This window comes from Neophocaena asiaeorientalis, unplaced genomic scaffold (genome assembly GCF_003031525.2).
Source record: "Neophocaena asiaeorientalis asiaeorientalis breed wild unplaced genomic scaffold, Neophocaena_asiaeorientalis_V1.1 scaffold155, whole genome shotgun sequence".
Classification (NCBI taxonomy): Eukaryota; Metazoa; Chordata; class Mammalia; order Artiodactyla; family Phocoenidae; genus Neophocaena; species Neophocaena asiaeorientalis.
Genome location: NW_020173040.1, coordinates 1508658 through 1525680, shown reverse-complemented (window position 1 = coordinate 1525680; position 17023 = coordinate 1508658). Strand labels below are relative to the sequence as shown.

Below are 17023 nucleotides of genomic sequence, written 5' to 3'. Positions count from 1 at the left end.
TTAAGAATCTGCCTGCCAATGCAGGGGACAAAGGTTTGAGCCCTGGTCCAGGAAGATCTCACATGCCACAGAGCAACTAAGCCTGTGTACCACAACTACTGAGTCTGTGCTCCAGAGCCCAAGAGCCACAACCACTGAGCCCACGTGGCACAATTACTGAAGCTTGCACGCCTAGAGCCTGTGCTCCACAACAAGAGAAGCCACCACAATAAGAAGCCTGAGCACTGCAACGAAGAGTAGCTCCCGCTCGCTGCAACTAGAGAAAGCCCGAGCACAGCAACGAAGACCCAATGCAGCCAAAAATTAATAAATAAATAAGTAAATAAATAAATTTATTAAAAAAAAAACCGTGTTAGGGACTTCCCTGGTGGCACAGTGCTTAAGAATCTGCCTGCCAATGCAGGGGACACGGGTTTGATCCCTGGTCCGGGAAGATCCCACATGCCGCGGAGCAACTAAGCCCGTGAGCCGCAACTACTGAAGCCCATGCACCTAGAGCCTGTGCTCAGTAACAAGAGAAGCCTCCACAATGAGAAGCCTGCACACAGCAATGAAGAGTAGCCCCTGCTCGTCACAACTAGGGAAAGCCCGCGCGCAGCAACGAAGACCCAATGCAGCCAAAAATAAATTAAAAAGCAGCAAGAAAAAACCTCCAAAAAACTGTGTTAAGATCTCCAAAGCTCTTCTGAGGAACTACCATATATTCAGAAATACATCTATCACACCAGAACCAGAGTTTGAAGATCGTAAATCATGATAAGAACAATTGAGACGAATCATTTCATACCTGTAATTTTACATGTAAACCCTGGTATTTAAGTAATTTTGCTCAAGAGTTTAAAAATAAATTGGTTGCTAACACAGTAATTTAACACAACTTGCTGAGAATTAACAGGCCTCATCTTGTCACTTCTGCTCAAAATGACGCAGTCTGTTTTACAATGGGCCTCACGCGGCCCAGCCAGATCAAAGGAACCAGCTGCACGGCCAGACTACCACCCAGGAAGTGAGGGCCCCCACTTGGGACAGGGACAAATACGATTAAGAGAGATTAGAAAAACAAGCACAGCAGTGAGACTCCTTTGGAGGAATCATTCAACCAAGAATTGACGGATGCTATTCCCCTTGAAGATTTCCTTGCTCACGATACATTAACTACATGGCTCTCGGTACACTTCCACGGAACGCGGTGAGGATTTCAAAACAGCAGTGTGTTTTCTTACCATAAGGATTCACTCAACAGAGACGGAGCGCTACCTTGTGTGCTCACTGCTCTCGTCCCACACTGGCCCTGGGCTCCTGAGGGCTGTCCCTCATCCCCATCCATCCTCCTGGCCCTCATGCCTCAGGACACACTCAAGGCCTGGACGGTCTGGCCCTGACAGACCTTACCAACCTCCCCTCCCAGTCCCTGCTTCAGCTTCTGCTTTAGCTCAGAAATACTCAGAGAGTCACACAATTGTCGCCTGTCCAACATGTGTCTTTCCTGGACACGCATCTTGACATTCTGTGCAAAACAGGCACCAGGTACCCAGGTGCACCAATGCTCCCTCCCCCACGCCTGCCCTCTCATCATCAGTGGTCCCAACTATCCCCAGACTTGGCCACAGCCATACCTTCAGGGTTACTCAGTTCCTGCTCTTTGACCACAACTCTCCCCATGGCCCACCCTCCACAGAGCAGCCCTGATTCTCATATCCCGCTCCATCAGACTCCTGCAATCGCCAGACATGGCCCGCCAATCACGCTAACATCTACAGCAGCACAGCTGGAGAAAAGTGATGGATCCATTACACATCTATCGAGTCTAACCACAGGCCTTAAACAGGCCAAAATCTGTAAAAATCAATCACTCCAGCCAGCTGTAGGGCTGGTGTGAGAAATAAAGCTTATAAGACAGTACAGGCAGACCTCAGAGATACCATGGGTTCAGTTCCAGCAATAAAGCAAATGTTGCAATAAAGCAAGTCACACAAACTTTTTGGTTTCCCAGTGAGCATGAAAATTATGTTTACACTATCCTATTGTCTAAGTGTACAAAAGTATTATACCTTACAAAAACAATGTACACACCTTAATGAAAAAATACTTTATTGCTAAAACTGCTAATCATCCTCTGAGCCTTCAGTGAGTCTAAGATCACTGATGACCGATTACCATGACAAATATAATTATAATGAAAAAGTTTGAAATACTGTGAGAATTACCAAATGTGACACAGAGGCACAAAGTGAGCAAACACTGTTGGAAAAATGGCACCAAAAGACTTGCTCAATGCAGGGTTGCCAAAACGTGCAATTTGTAAAAAAAAGAAAACCAAAAAAACGGAGTACCTGCAGAGCGCAATAAAACGAGGCCTGTCTATATGTCTTCCACTTGTCCTGGATTGTTAGAAGCCTATTAAACACCCTTTTCTCCTTCAAACCATGTCCCGTTGGGTTCCCCTCTGTGCTCAGAAGGACCCCGGCTAGCCTACAACTCGTAATCACATTTTGGGTTTTTCTAGGGATTACACAGCTTAGGAAAGGAAATGCTAGACAGGACGGGAGGCAAACCAGGCAAAGGATCGGGATCTCATTATTGGAAAGGTTTTTAAAATTTTACACAGTTCCATATTTATCTCTCAGTTAAACTGAAAATCCACCAGAGAACTTGAAGGCCTGTTTTACTATGGCAAACGGCATCCGTACTGGTTTCCCCTGTTAGAGGAAGATCTTATTCTCTAAAGCACCCAGTGTCTGCCACAGGGTTGTTGTCATAGAAGCTCCAGTGAAGCCAGGACTCACCAAGGGCGGATCAAGATAGCTATGTGTTGCTGACCATGTCTGGGGGGCGATCAGGCTGTAGAGAGGAAACTGCTGCTGGGGGCTGTAGACTGGAGGTAAGTAAAACGATGCGGTGTAGCGCTGCTGTGTGTAGAGGCTCATGTCCAGAGGTCTAAAGCCATTCTTTGGCAAAAATGTGTTTATAGCTATTGCCTTCGCTTTTATCCGTGCCTGTTTGAAAACATGTAAGTTTCTCTTAGAACACTTAAGGACACTGGTTTGCAGATAAAGTATAACCAATGGTCTTGCTTACCTTAATTGGTTTTCCTTGAAAAGTTTTGACTTCTTCTCGCAGATATTTGTAAGCCTGAAGACAAAATCATTCATAACACCATTGTGTTAATTTTATAAATAAGATGAACCTATAATTAATTCAGCACCTCAAATAAGCAATTATATAGTTAAAATATGGTGGATAGGACCTAGCACAGTGATTCTTAACCTTTTTGGGTCCCCCCAGATTCCTTAAAAGATCCTGATAAGAGCTATGGAGCCCCTATCCAAAATTCTCATTAATGTAATATTGTAAATTGACTATACATCAATAAAAAAGAAAAAAAAGGAAAAAAATTCTTATGACAGTATTTGTATACAATTTTGTAAGTGTTAATAGAAACCATAAAAGCATCTCACAGATCATAGGCTAAGAATCCTTACCTGGGAAAACAATGGATACCAAGGTCCTAGTAATAACCCCAATATGAACTTGGAATTACAGTTTAGGAAATGAAAGGATTAGGATCGCAATATTCAAAAGTCATTATTTGTGAAGCTCCTGATTCTGCTCCAAATTCTCCTACATAACTCCAAAGGCTCTGACCCATGTGACTCAGCCTCAGGCCATATTCCCCACTCAGGTAAGGGGGGCTTGCACCTGCCCCACAGACCTGCCTTTTCTCACCTCCCATCACCTTGCTCCTCCTAGTCCTTCTTTCCCTTCCATCCAGTTAAGACCCATCTTTCAGATTCTCATTTCTCTCTTCTGAACCCACAGCAGCCTCAAACGTGTTAACGCCTCACACTCTACTGCCATTCCTTCACACAGGCTAGAGTTTCCCATGAATATGATGCTTCCTTCAAGGGCAGGGAGCCGTCTGAACTCCATGCCTCTCACAGAGCTTCTCAATGCCTTTTCAAGCACCTTGTAATACAAGGCTGCCCAGGGAAAGTTAGAATTAGGTTCAAACTTCCCAAACACTTTTCCAAATATTAAAACCTTTATCTGTACAGAGATAAGAAAAGAACCAGTTTTCCTAGGCTGCCTGTCTTACATGTCCTTAGAAAATAACGTCTATGCTTTTCACATCACTACAAAACTGTCTACACATACACCTTTTTAGGTTTCTTCAACCTGATTTCCCTGCACCTTATGTTCACACTCAACACCACATGTGATCGTAATCTCCATGCCCACGTTTAGTCCCACTATGTACTGACTGCTAAGTACTGGTAAACTCTGTCCTTTGTGGCAGAACAGGGTGGGAGGTAAGGGGAGGAAGAGCTTACCTGTTGTGCATCTGCTTCTGTTTCAAATGTAATAAACCAATTATCATTATAGGCAAATTCACAGTTTATAAATCTTGGTAAGTTATCTCCTTTAAATAGTGCTTCTACTTCCTACAGAAAACAGAGAGGTTAGGAATTAATTCTCAACTATGCCATTGTTTGTCCTCACCAAAGAAACACGGTGCCCACTCTTAAGGACAGATGCCTAGAAGACAACCCCAGCACACCGAAGTCCAGGGCCCTCTCTCAAGGTGGCTGAGGAGTTCAGTGCGGCTTCCAGAATTAGGATCCCATTGTCACAGGAAATAAAATTCACAACCCACTGACAGCTTTCCTGACCCCTAAGAGACCCGAAACTAAATTAATAGGAAAATATTTTATTTTACCAGTAGCCAATAACTACACAATTTGGAGGCAGAGAAAGGTAATTTAAGAAATCTAAAAATTAGCTGGCCTTTTGCTTCCAGCCAAGATGGACTACATTTACCCTCCCATATGAAATAATTACAAACAAAAGACAAAATATATGAAATAGCATTTTTCAGACAGTGGACCTCGGGCCATGCAAGACAGCAATCCCTGAGAGGGACAGGTACAGACAGGTCCTGGAGTGCCTGACTCACATATGGGGCTTCCAGGCCGTGGTGCCAGGAGGGTGGGCACAGGCCCAGCCCAAAGCTGCAGAAACAGCAACCTGGTGATGAGAGGTTTCCCCTAGAGCTCTCTGGGATCGGGGAGTATCTCCACCAGCCTGAGTGGAAAACAATCCTAACTCAGGACATCAGGTGGAGCTCTCAGGAAGCACCGCCCCAGGGGGAGGCCAGTCTGCTTCCACCAGTTCCAAGTCACTTAACTGAGCCTCGAAACAGAGCTCAAGAACATGCACAGAAAGGAGTACAAAAACACTCTGTACCCAATAAAATAAAATCCAAAATGCCTGGCATCCATTCAAAATTTGCAAGGCGCACAAAGAAATAGAAAAATATGACTTATAATGAAAAAATCAACCAGTCAAATTAAACCCAGAAATGCACCAATACTGGCACGTCGGCTCAAATCAAGCACAGGTCACACTGGTGTTCACTGCATCCTTCTCATCGTGAAAATTTGTTTTGGAAAGTGATTTAACATAAAAATATGTTCTCTGTCTCAACTTGCTGGTTTACTATTCTTATTTTAAAATGAATAAATATTTAAACCTTTTCTCTTTCTAACTTCTAAATACTGAAGTTACCATAAACTCTCACTACTTTTTTCAGCGTGAAATGTGTAATGGAGTCCTGAGACCAAAAAGTTTGAGAACCACTCTTACAAATGAATCACACTGTAACTATCAGAGTGTGTAAATCTTGGGGAAAAAGTGTTACTGTACGTATTTCTGCTTTAAAATACATCTTCCAAAAACCACAGAAACAAACAAAAAACCCACCCAAAAAAGTCCAAGTTTCCTTCAGAGGAGAAATGACTTACTTCTACAGGGGTGGATTCAGGTATTTCACGTAATATTACTATGCAACGATTCTGATTTGGCCTTACTTTTTCTCCCTTCTCATCCACTTGGACTAAAGGTAAAGCTGTAAAGAGAAGAGATATGGATGATACACAAATACTAAAACAAATCAACCATTTGCACTACATCGTGACCTAACGTAGATACTCTAGCGGGACGTGTTAGACTACATCGCCAGACGCGTTAAAGAAAGCCGTATACAATGGGAAAACTGTCAAAAGTCTTGATAGCTTAACACAAGCTATCAAAAGGTTTTAGACCAATCTTGCACATTACAATTAGGGGCTCTGGGGAGCCCTGTGGGAGCTGTAACAGAGGTAATGCTATGACACAGGTTCTCCATAGCTCAAACAACTCCAAGTCGGTCACAATGCAGGGCTAAAGACTTTCTCTTTCTACAAGTCCCCAAAACGAGACACTTTCCTGTCTCCTTACGACTTAATTTTGAACTCACAGAAGTTGTCAAGCACCCTTCACTCAGCCTTCCCTAACGATGGATCTTACACGACCACAATCCACCATCGAAACAAGGGTCAACGCTGCCAGCACGGGGACAGGCCCAATTCAGGTCTCACCAGCTTTTGCCTTATCTCCTTTTGTTAGGTTTTGTTTTTTGGTGTCACTCTATGAAATTCTATCACATGCAGACTCAGGTCATAGCACAGCAGGATCAAAATCAGGGCTCAGAACTGTGTACCACCACAAAGACATATATTACCAACATCAGAAATGGAAACATCCCGTAGTACCAAAGCTAACTTTTGGGAAGTAGGATCCATGAGAGAAAAGAAAACTCAAGGCCCATGTGGTTTCTGGAATCCTACCAAATGTCAAGAAAAAAAATAACAATTCTGTAGTACAAACTCTTCTGAACTTAAGAAAGTACTTTCCAATTCAACCTATGAAGCCAGCAGTTCTTTGATACCCAAACTAAACAAAGGCATTACAAAACAAGAAAACTATAGACCAATATCTCCCATGAACAATAAAAATTCTTACCAAATTTTGCCAAATTGAATCTAACAATATATAAAGATGGGAATACAAAATGAATGACAAGTGGATTTTTCTCAGTAATGCAAGGTTGGTTTACCAAAAGAAATAAGCAATGTAATTCACCATATTAATGGACTAAAAAACAAAAAAAAAACCCACACAACTATCTCATAGATGCAGAAGCATTTGACAAAATCCAACATTCATTTCTGATAAAAATTCTCAGATAACTAGGAATAGAAGGAAGACCTCCTCACCTACAAAAAAACCAATGTCTAGCATCTTTCTTACTAGAAGATGGGCCAAGGCAAGGATGCTGACTCTCCCCACTTCTATTCAACACAGCACTGGAGGCTTAAGCCAGAGCAATAACACAAGAAATAGAAATTACATACACCCAGACTGGGTGTAAGAAGGTAACCTTTTCATTCACTTTCATTCAAGCTGAGCTCTATGTAAAAAATCTGATACAATTTCCATAAAAAACTAGGATTGTGAGTTTCAAAAGGTTTAAGTATACAAGATTAATATTCAAAAATAAATTTTATTCCTACATACTAGCAACCGAACACCTAGAAATTGAAATAAAAATATTTATGCCCAAATACGAAATACTTAGTTATAAATCTGGTAAGATACGAAATACCTGCACTATGAAAACTGCAAAACATTGCCAAGAGAAAAATTTTTAAGATTTTTCTAGATGAATGGAGAGATATCCTATGTTCATGAATTAGAAAACCCAATACTGTTAAAATGTCAATACTCCCCAAACTGATTTATAGATTTAATGTAATCCCAGTAAAAATACCAATAGGACCTTCTGAAAAACCAAAATGTCGATTCTAAAATTCACATGGAAATGCCAAGCATTTGGAAGAGCCAAAACAAAGCTGGAGATTTTGCAACTACTTTAAGATGTACTATAAAAGCCAGTACCATCCAGACACTGCAGCAATGGCATCAAAACAGACAAAATAGATTGAGGACAGACATATGGCCCAGAGAGAAACCCACACATACAGGGATACATGATTCTCACGATGGCACAAAGGCAGTGCAGTGGAGAAGTAGAGTGTTTTCAACAAATGGGCTGGAAGAGCAGCACATTCACATGCAAGGGGGTAGAGAGCTCATACCACATACAAAAATCAGCTGACAACAGATCACAGATCTAAAAATGTAAACCCTAAAACTAAAACTTCTAGGAGAAAATCCTTGTGACCCTGAATTAAGCAAAGATTTCTTAGGCACAATACCAAAAGCAAGATCCATAAAAGAAAAAAATTAATAAATTGGACTATATAAAAAAACTGAAAACTCTGCTTTTCAAGACACTATTAGAACAAAAAGAGAAGCCACAGACTGGGAGAATGTATTTGCAAATCACATCTCCAATAAGGACAAATACAGATATGTGCATCTCAAATTGCACACAAATACACACTCCTTAAATCTCACCTGTAATAAAACTAATTAAAAAAAAAGTGGTGGGGGTGGGACATTTGCACAGACAGCTCAGAAAGGCAGCACATGAAAAGACTGCCCAGTGTCATCAGGCACTAAAGAAACAGAAATTAAAACTACAATGAGATACCACCACACACCTGTTAGAAAACCTACAGTGGCCCATCTGTGACGCCAGGCCTGGGTACCTTAGCACGAATGGCTGTGAATCTAAGCATCACACTGGCAAGAAAAATGCCGTCAAGACCACGCACGATGCAGCCTGGGCTGCAGTCTACTTACATCTCAGCACTTCGACAATCAGGTCTATGTCGGTGCTGAGCTTCTTGATGTGGTCCAGGTTAGCTACCGTGGTGATTGGCACGTACTGATCACTGTCCATCTGCGATATAAGGTACATGTCACTAGCAAGGTTCTCCCTGGAGAAAGAAGACAATCTGTCTTTAATTCACAACTTCTTTAAAAGCAACCTTCACAAGAGGCACGAGTGTGGTACGGTACTGCCCTGGAGTGAGAGCTGAGTTCAACCCCCCCCACCCCCCGCGATTTGCCATCTCTCTGACCTTACGTCGATTTTGTCAAAGACATCTGGGGAGGCAGAGAGAGCAAAAGTAAAAGTGTACTGCACTTTATATGATCAAAATTAATGAGCAGGTAAATCTTTTAAAAAATGTATTTATAGCTCATCTTTGCTCTAAAAAGTGTTTTGAGTAGCTTTTTAAAAATAGAAACACAGGGCTTCCCTGGTGGCACAGTGGTTGAGAGTCCGCCTGCCGATGTAGGGTACACGGGTTCGTGCCCCAGTCCGGGAGGATCCCACATGTCGCGGAGCGGCTGGGCCCGTGAGCCATGGCCGCTGAGCCTGCGCATCCGGAGCCTGTGCTCCGCAACGGGAGAGGCCCCAACAGTGAGAGGCCCGCGTACCGCAAAACAAAAAAAACAAAACAAACAAAAAAATAGAAACACAACTTCTTTTTTTTACATTGTTATTTACTCACTCATTCATTCATTCATTCATTCATTTATTGCGGTACGCGGGCCTCTCACTGTTGTGGCCTCTCCCGTTGCGGAGCACAGGCTCCGGACGCGCAAGCCCAGCGGCCATGGCTCACGGGCCCAGCCGCTCCGCGGCATGTGGGATCTTCCCGGACCGGGGCACGAACCCGTGCTTCCTGCATCAGCAGGTGGACTCTCAACCACTGCGCCACCAGGGAAGCCCCGAAACACAACTTCTTAAAGAAAGGAAACGCAGCTAAGAGAATGAAAAAGTAAGAAAAATGTGATAAGGCCAAGAAAGGCTGGTGCCCGGAGTGCTTGCAGTTCAGGCTGGAACACTTGTCAGAGGGGCTGTGACTCCAACTCTGGCCTCAACAGCCCTCTGCAGCAGAGGACGGAAAAGCAATAAAGTGAGTGACCAACAGCACGACCCAGGACTAAAACCTGTGAGGCTGACCACCTATGGCTCCACCATCAGAGTCCAAGTCCGTGGGCTGGGGATGGGGGTAGGGGGGATCTCGACTTCCTACAGATGGATTTACAGACACAGATGTTAACAGATACTCCTTCTGTGTAAAGCATGACATCTGTACATAGTAGCAGTGCACAACACCTTAGATATCAGATACTAGAAAAACTCTACCATCCTCACCTAGACAAGCAGAATTCCAATGTTTTTTTAAGTACTTCCCGGGGGTCTTCCTGGCTTTCTGGTTGAGATTCATTTCCTCCTACAGAGAAGCAATGGAAAAACGGCTTAAATTTACCAAGCACATGATTCAGTATAGCAATTCTAATGTTTTCAATATACATAGTAATTTATCTACATAATGTATAGAGAATATAAGAAAAATGATATTTTACAAGGCAAGCAGAGGCAGAAAAACAAAACAAAAAAAACCACTCTCCCCCAAACAAAAACACAGTTTCAAAAAATAACCTGAGGGCTTCCCTGGTGGTGCAGTGGTTAGGAATCCACCTGCCAATGCAGGGGACATGGGTTCGATCCCTGGTCCGGGAAGATCCCACATGCCGCGGAGCAACTAAGCCCATGCACCACAACTCTAGAGCCCGTGAGCCACAACTACTGAGCCTGCGAGCCACAACTACTGAAGTCCAAGCACCTAGGGCCTGTGCTCCACAACAAGAGAAGCCACCACGATGAGAAGCCCGTGCACTGCAAGGAAGAGTAGCCCCCATGAACCGCAACTAGAGAAAGCTCGCATGCAACAGCGAAGACCCAACGCAGCCAAAAAATCCCTGAGGAGTAAGATTTATTAGCAAAGTTTAGCAGGTGCTTTTTATTACAAAATAAGTATAAGCTTATTTAATGCTTTGTCTCAATTCAAAAAGGATTTTCAAGTAACCTAGAAGCACACGAGATACTAAACATATAATAAAATATACAGGAAATAATCAAAATAACTAAAAGTTTTTTTGCACACTACTATATAGATTTGCATGGCATAATAATACATTAAGAACTTTCTAACAAGAGACACTTGTATTTTAAAAGTCAAAGTTAAAGACCATCAAAAAAGCAAAGACAAAGTGGGAACACTGATGACAAATAAGGACAGAGAGCTTGTGTGTGTTTTATGTAAAGAGCTTTAGCAAAATCCATCCCCCACCAGCAAAAAACAAAACAAAACAAAACAAACAAAACCAATGGAGCAAATGAGACAAAATCAGAAACAGCCGTTGAAACCACAATCTCATTTCATTCCTTCATCCAGAAAGGCCTCTCCTGAGCACCATTTAAATTCACATTGAACAGATATGTCCTGTCTTTCCTTTAGCTATCTCCTGCATGCTGGGCACTGCTGTGGAACTGCTTACTCAGCCTCAATGAGGCAGTCTCTGCTCTTATTGGGAGGCAATCAATAGTCAAACAAGTCAACAGTAAACAGGTAGAATGTGACACAAAGGAGAAAACCACAGGGCACGGGCAGACCTAATTGTGCAGAAGGAAGAATCAGCAAGCTCGAAGACAGGTCACGTGAAATTAGCCAGTTACAGGAACAAAGAGAAAAAAGAATGCAGGACAAGGAAGAAAGCCTATGTGACTTGTGACATACCACCAACTGTACTTCTATACACTAACAACAAACTACCCGAAAAAGAAATTAAGAAAACAATCCCATTCACAATTGAATCCAAAAGAATTAAATACCTAGGAATAAATCCAACCAAGGAGGAGAAAGATCTGTAAGCTGAAAACTTTAAGATACTGATGAAAGAAATTAAAGACAAATGAAAAGCTACCCCATGTTCCTGGATTGGAATAATTATTACTGTGAAAATCTCCATGTAAAAATTTCCAAAGCAATCTACAGATTCAATGCAATCAATTCCTATCAAAATTCCAATGGCATTTTTCACATAAATACATCAAACAATCCTAAAATTTGTATGGAAACACAAAGACACTGAATAGCAAAAGCAATCTTGAGAACGAAGAACAAAGGTGGAAGCATCATACTTCCTGATTTCAAACTACTTTAAAAAGCTATAGTAATCAAAAAAGTATGGTACTGGCATAAAAACAGACATATAGACCAATGGAACAGAATTGAGAGCCCAGAAATAAACCCGTATATTTATGATCAACTGATTTTCAACAATGCTGCCAAGGATACTTAAGGGGGAAAAGGACAGTCTCTTTAATAAACAGTGTGGGGAAAGCTGATGGCCACATGCAAAAGAATTAAATGGAACCCTTATCTTACATCATATACAAAAACCAACTCAAAATGAATTAAGGACTTAAACGTAAGACCTGAAACCGTAAAACCACAGAAAAACATGTAGGATAAAATGTCCTAAACATCGGTCTTGGCAACAATTTTTTTGGATATGACACCAAAAGCACAGGCAAGAAAATCAAAAATAAACAAGTGGGGGGCTTCCCCGGTGGCGCAGTGGTTGGGAGTCCGCCTGCCGATGCAGGGGACACGGGTTCGTTCCCTGCTCCGGGAGGATCCCACGTGCCGCGGAGCGGCTGGGCCTGTGAGCCATGGCCGCTGAGCCTGCGCGTCTGGAGCCTGTGCTCCGCAACGGGAGAGGCCACAGCAGTGAGAGGCCCGCATACAGCAAAAAAAAAAAAAAAAAAAACAAGTGGGATACTACATTCCATTTAAAAGCTTTTGTACAGCCAAGGAAAGCATCAACAAAATGAAAAAGCAACCTACTGAACAGGAGAAAATATTTACAAATCATGTACCTGATAAAGGGTTAATATCCAGAACATAAGGAACTCACACAACTCAGTAGCAAAAAAACTCTGATTAAAAAATGGGTAAAAGACCTAAATAGACATTTTTCCAAAGAAGACATACAGATGGCCAAGTGGCACGTGAGAAGATGTTCAATATCTCTCATCACTAGGGATGTGCAAGTCAAAAACCACAATGAGGATCACCTCACACCTGTTAGAATTGTTATTATCAAAAACAGGTAACTAATAACAAGTGTTGGCAAGGATGTGACGAAAAGGGACCCCCTGTGTATTATTGGTAGGAATGTAAATTGGTGCAGCTAATGGAACACTATGGAAAAGTGTGGAGGTTCCTCATAAAATTAAAAATAGCACTCACTACCACATAATCCAGCAATCCCACTACTGGGCATATATACAAAGGAAAGGAAATCAGGATCTCAAAGATATGGCTACACCTCCACGTTCACTCGATTATTATTTACAATAGCCAAGACGTGGAAACGACCTACGTGTCTACTGATGAATGGATTAAAAAAATGTGGTATACACACACACACACACAATGGAATATTATTCCACAAGAAAGAAGAAAATCCTGCCATTTGCAACAACATGAATGAATCTGGAGAATATTATGCTAAGTGAAATAAGTCAGACAGAACCCAAAAAAACTACACAATGTCACTTATATGTGGAATCTAAAAAAACTGAACACATGGAACCAGAGGGTAGAACCATGGCTGCCAGGGGCTGGAGGTGGGAAAATGGAAAGATGTTGATCCAAGGATACAAACTTTCAATTATAAGATGAATAAGTTCTGGGGACCTGATGTACAGCATGATGATTATAATTAATAATACTGTACTGTATACTTGAAATTTGCTAAGAGAGTAGATCTTGTGTTCTCAGCATACCAAAAAAAAAAAAAAAAGGTAAGTATGTGAAGTGGTGGATATCAAACCGTCATGTTGCTGTATACCTTAAGTATAATTAATTTTTATGTGTCAATTACACCTAAATAAAGCTAGAAAAAACTGTAACCTACCCTAACATGATTTGTCTTTTCCACTGTGTTTTATCACCCTTACATTATATAACATGAACTTATTTATTATGTGTATTATGAATAGTCTGTCTCTGCCCGGTAAGATGTTAAGCACCAGTAGGGCAAAGGCTTTCATTGATCATATTCACTGATGTGTCCTAAGTAAATCTGGCATATGGTGGGTTTTTAATAAGTTTTTTTTTTTTTGCGGTATGTGGGCCTCTCACCGCCGTGGCCTCTCCCGTCGGGGTGCACAGGCTCCAGACGCGCAGGCCCAGCGGCCATGGCCCACAGGCCCAGCCGCTCCATGGCACATGGGATCCTCCCAGACCGGGGCACGAACCCGCATCCCCTGCATCAGCAGGCGGACTCCCAACCACTGCGCCACCAGGGAAGCCCGAATGAGTATTTTTTTTTTATTTAAAAAAAATAAATAAACAATAGGTGAAGCAAGTTTTCCAGATGTAGAGCATCGGCTCCTGAGCGATAAAGACACACAACGGTCGTGGGCCTGGGCTCAGGAAGCGGGAAGCAGATGGAAGCCAGCGGGCTCAATGAGTTCAGGGCGTGGGACAGAGTGCACTGGGAGGGCGCCCAGAGGCGTGGGGAACCCCTGGAGGCAGGTGCGTGTTCTATGCACATCACAGGTATGATGGACTCCCTGCGGCCAGGAAAGAAACACTTGAAAGGAAGAAGGGAGCTCACATATCCTGCTGCACAGTGCCTGCTCCACCAGCTGGCCTGGAAGACCTCATGCTCACAGAGCCCCAAACACACTGGCAAGAGGAGAGAAGGGTCTGGCCTCAGAAGTGGGAAATAATGAGCCCCAGACTGAGCACTGCTCCACTCATGCCTAACAAATCATAAAACAAGATATGAAAGGATCCATTTGTTTCCAAGTAACTTTGTGGCATCCTGGAACAAGAACCAAAATATCTATAGAAATATAAAAATATTAAGTACCTAACAAAGTCAAAACCAGTCCAACCAAAAATTACAGTGAGTGTAAAGAAACCTATCCCGCACAGATGTTAACATTAACTGACAAAGACACTGTAATGGTTATCCTACCTGTACCCCACATGCTCCAAAGGTTAGGTAGAAACATGAAAAATATAAAAAAAGACCCAAATAGAATTTGTACAGATGAAAACTACAATGTCTGATATCAAAAATATAGTTTGTGAAATTAACAACTGATCAGATAGTATAGAAGACTAGTGAACTAGAAGATATGAGAAACTTTCCAAAATGAAACAGAGAAATAAGATTTTTTTTAAAAAGGACAGAGGATCACTTCGAGGGGCTTAATATAGGTATAACTAGAGATCATGTAGGAGAAGAAATGGCAAGGTAGGGGAGGAGCATTTGAAGATATTACAGCCAAGATATTCCAAGTTTGATGAAAACATTTATAAATCACAGATCAAGAAGCTCAACAAACCCCAACCACAAGAAACAAGATTACCTTTAAGACTAAGATACATCATAATCAATATACTCAAAACTACTATAATGAGAAAAATCTTAAAAGCAGCAAGATTTTTTTTTTTTTTTTTCTGTACGCGGGCCTCTCACTGTTGTGGCCTCTCCCGTTGCGGAGCACAGGCTCCGGACGTGCAGGCTCAGCGACCATGGCTCATGGGCCCAGCCGTTCCGCGGCATGTGGGATCTTCCCAGACCGGGGCACGAACCTGTGTCCCCTGCATTGGCAGGCGGACTCTCAACCACTGCGCCACCAGGGAAGCCCTAAAAGCAGCAAGATTTTAAACAGTGGAACAAAGTTAAGGATGATAGAGTTATCAGAAATAATGCAGGTAAAAAGAGAGCACCACAGTATCTTTAAGGCCAAGAGAGGGAGATCAGGATTTACACACAGGAATAAAGAATACCAGAAATGCTAACTGCATGGATAAGTATGGAAGCTTGTTTTCTTATAAAATACCATTTTCCAGTACAAGGAACCAAGGTTCCTTGGAGAAATGGCTGATTCTAGGACCAGAGCAGCCAGAACGAGAACAAAACAACAACAAACCCTTCACTGATGGGGAAGGTCAGATGGAAGAGCCAACTAGAAGAGCTTCCAATGGCCAAAGGTAGAGCATCGGAGCAATCAAATAAAGAAGTGATGATTTTTACACATGGATACAATAACACCCATGAGTTCACACTGATACAAGTCAATGGCTGAACAAATAAATAAATGAGAGAGAAGAGACAAATCCCTATGCATAAGAGTTCCAAGTTATTTATGGAGATTCTCTGCCCTCATGAAGGGGACATTCCTGAAGTGTAGGTTGGGTACAGTCACTGACTTCCTTCCAAAGAGCACCACATGGAAAGAGGGAGGAAAAAAAGAGTAACTTCACAGTTGAGAAAGCTAATAACAAACCTACTTCAGCCAACTGGTCAAGGTCAACATCAACCGTAATAAATCATGCTGATAGTATGTACCCTTAAAATGATGGGATGAAAACTGCTCTTGACCTCTGTGGTATTCCTTCCCTCAAACCCATCACGATGAGAAAAACATCAAATGAATTCCAGTACCATACAAAATAAATGACCAGTACTGCTCAAAACTATCAAGGTTATCAAAAACAAGTAAAATCTGAGAAACTGTTACAGCCAAGAGGAGCCTTAAGAACACATATCAACTAAATGTAACATGGTGTCCTGGGACAGAAAAAGGACATTAGGTAAAACGTACCAACACTGGTTCAGTAACTGTGGCAAATATATCATACGAATGTAAGATGTTAACAGGAGAAAATGAATGCTGCGTCTATGGGAACTCTCTGTACTCAATCTTCTCAATTTTTCTGTAAGTCTAAAGCTATTCTAAAACAAATAGCAAGGTGAGAGACTCAAACCTAAACATATCAATTACCACAGTAAACATTTATGTTCTAAACATTTAAATTAAAGGTAGAGACCATAGGATCTGACTTATGATCCAAATACTGGTTCTTTGATATGAATATAATCGACAAACCTCTACCCAGATTGACTAGGGGGAGGAGGGGAGAAAGGACATAAATTACCAATAACAGGAATGAGTGATGTGACATGACTACAGATTCTACAGATATTAGAAGTATAAACAGAATATTATGAGCAATTCTATGCAATAACTGAAAATTCAGATGAAATGAACAAAGTACATAAGTAACCAAAGCTTTCTCAAGAAGAAATAAACCTGGGTAGCCCTATATAAAAAAACAAACTGTAGCTGACAACTTTCCCACAATCAATACTCTAGGCTCAGATGGCTTCATTCTTCATTTAAGGAAGAAATAAACTCTTCCCAAAAATTTAATAGGAGGGAAAACATCAAAAATACAACTACAGAGCAATATTCCTCATGAACACAAGTGTACAAATTCTAAGCAAAATTATGGCCAGTCTAATCCAACAATATATCAGAAATGTATTACATCCTGACCCAATGAGGCTT

General features: G+C 41.8%; 1 protein-coding gene across 2 annotated transcripts in view; it reads right to left on the bottom strand.

Moving 5' to 3' along the window:
- LARP4B (La ribonucleoprotein 4B) overlaps positions 1 to 17023 on the bottom strand; it is an 86578-nt gene that overhangs the window by 13412 nt on the left and 56143 nt on the right. For both annotated transcript variants that reach the window (XM_024742715.1, XM_024742714.1), the window contains exons 6-11: positions 9953 to 10031; positions 8587 to 8723; positions 5802 to 5905; positions 4332 to 4442; positions 3079 to 3132; positions 2787 to 2996 (exon numbers count right to left, since the gene is read on the bottom strand). In XM_024742715.1, coding sequence (XP_024598483.1) covers positions 2787 to 2996; positions 3079 to 3132; positions 4332 to 4442; positions 5802 to 5905; positions 8587 to 8723; positions 9953 to 10031 — 695 coding nt within the window. The remainder of the gene's footprint in view (positions 1 to 2786; positions 2997 to 3078; positions 3133 to 4331; positions 4443 to 5801; positions 5906 to 8586; positions 8724 to 9952; positions 10032 to 17023) is intronic.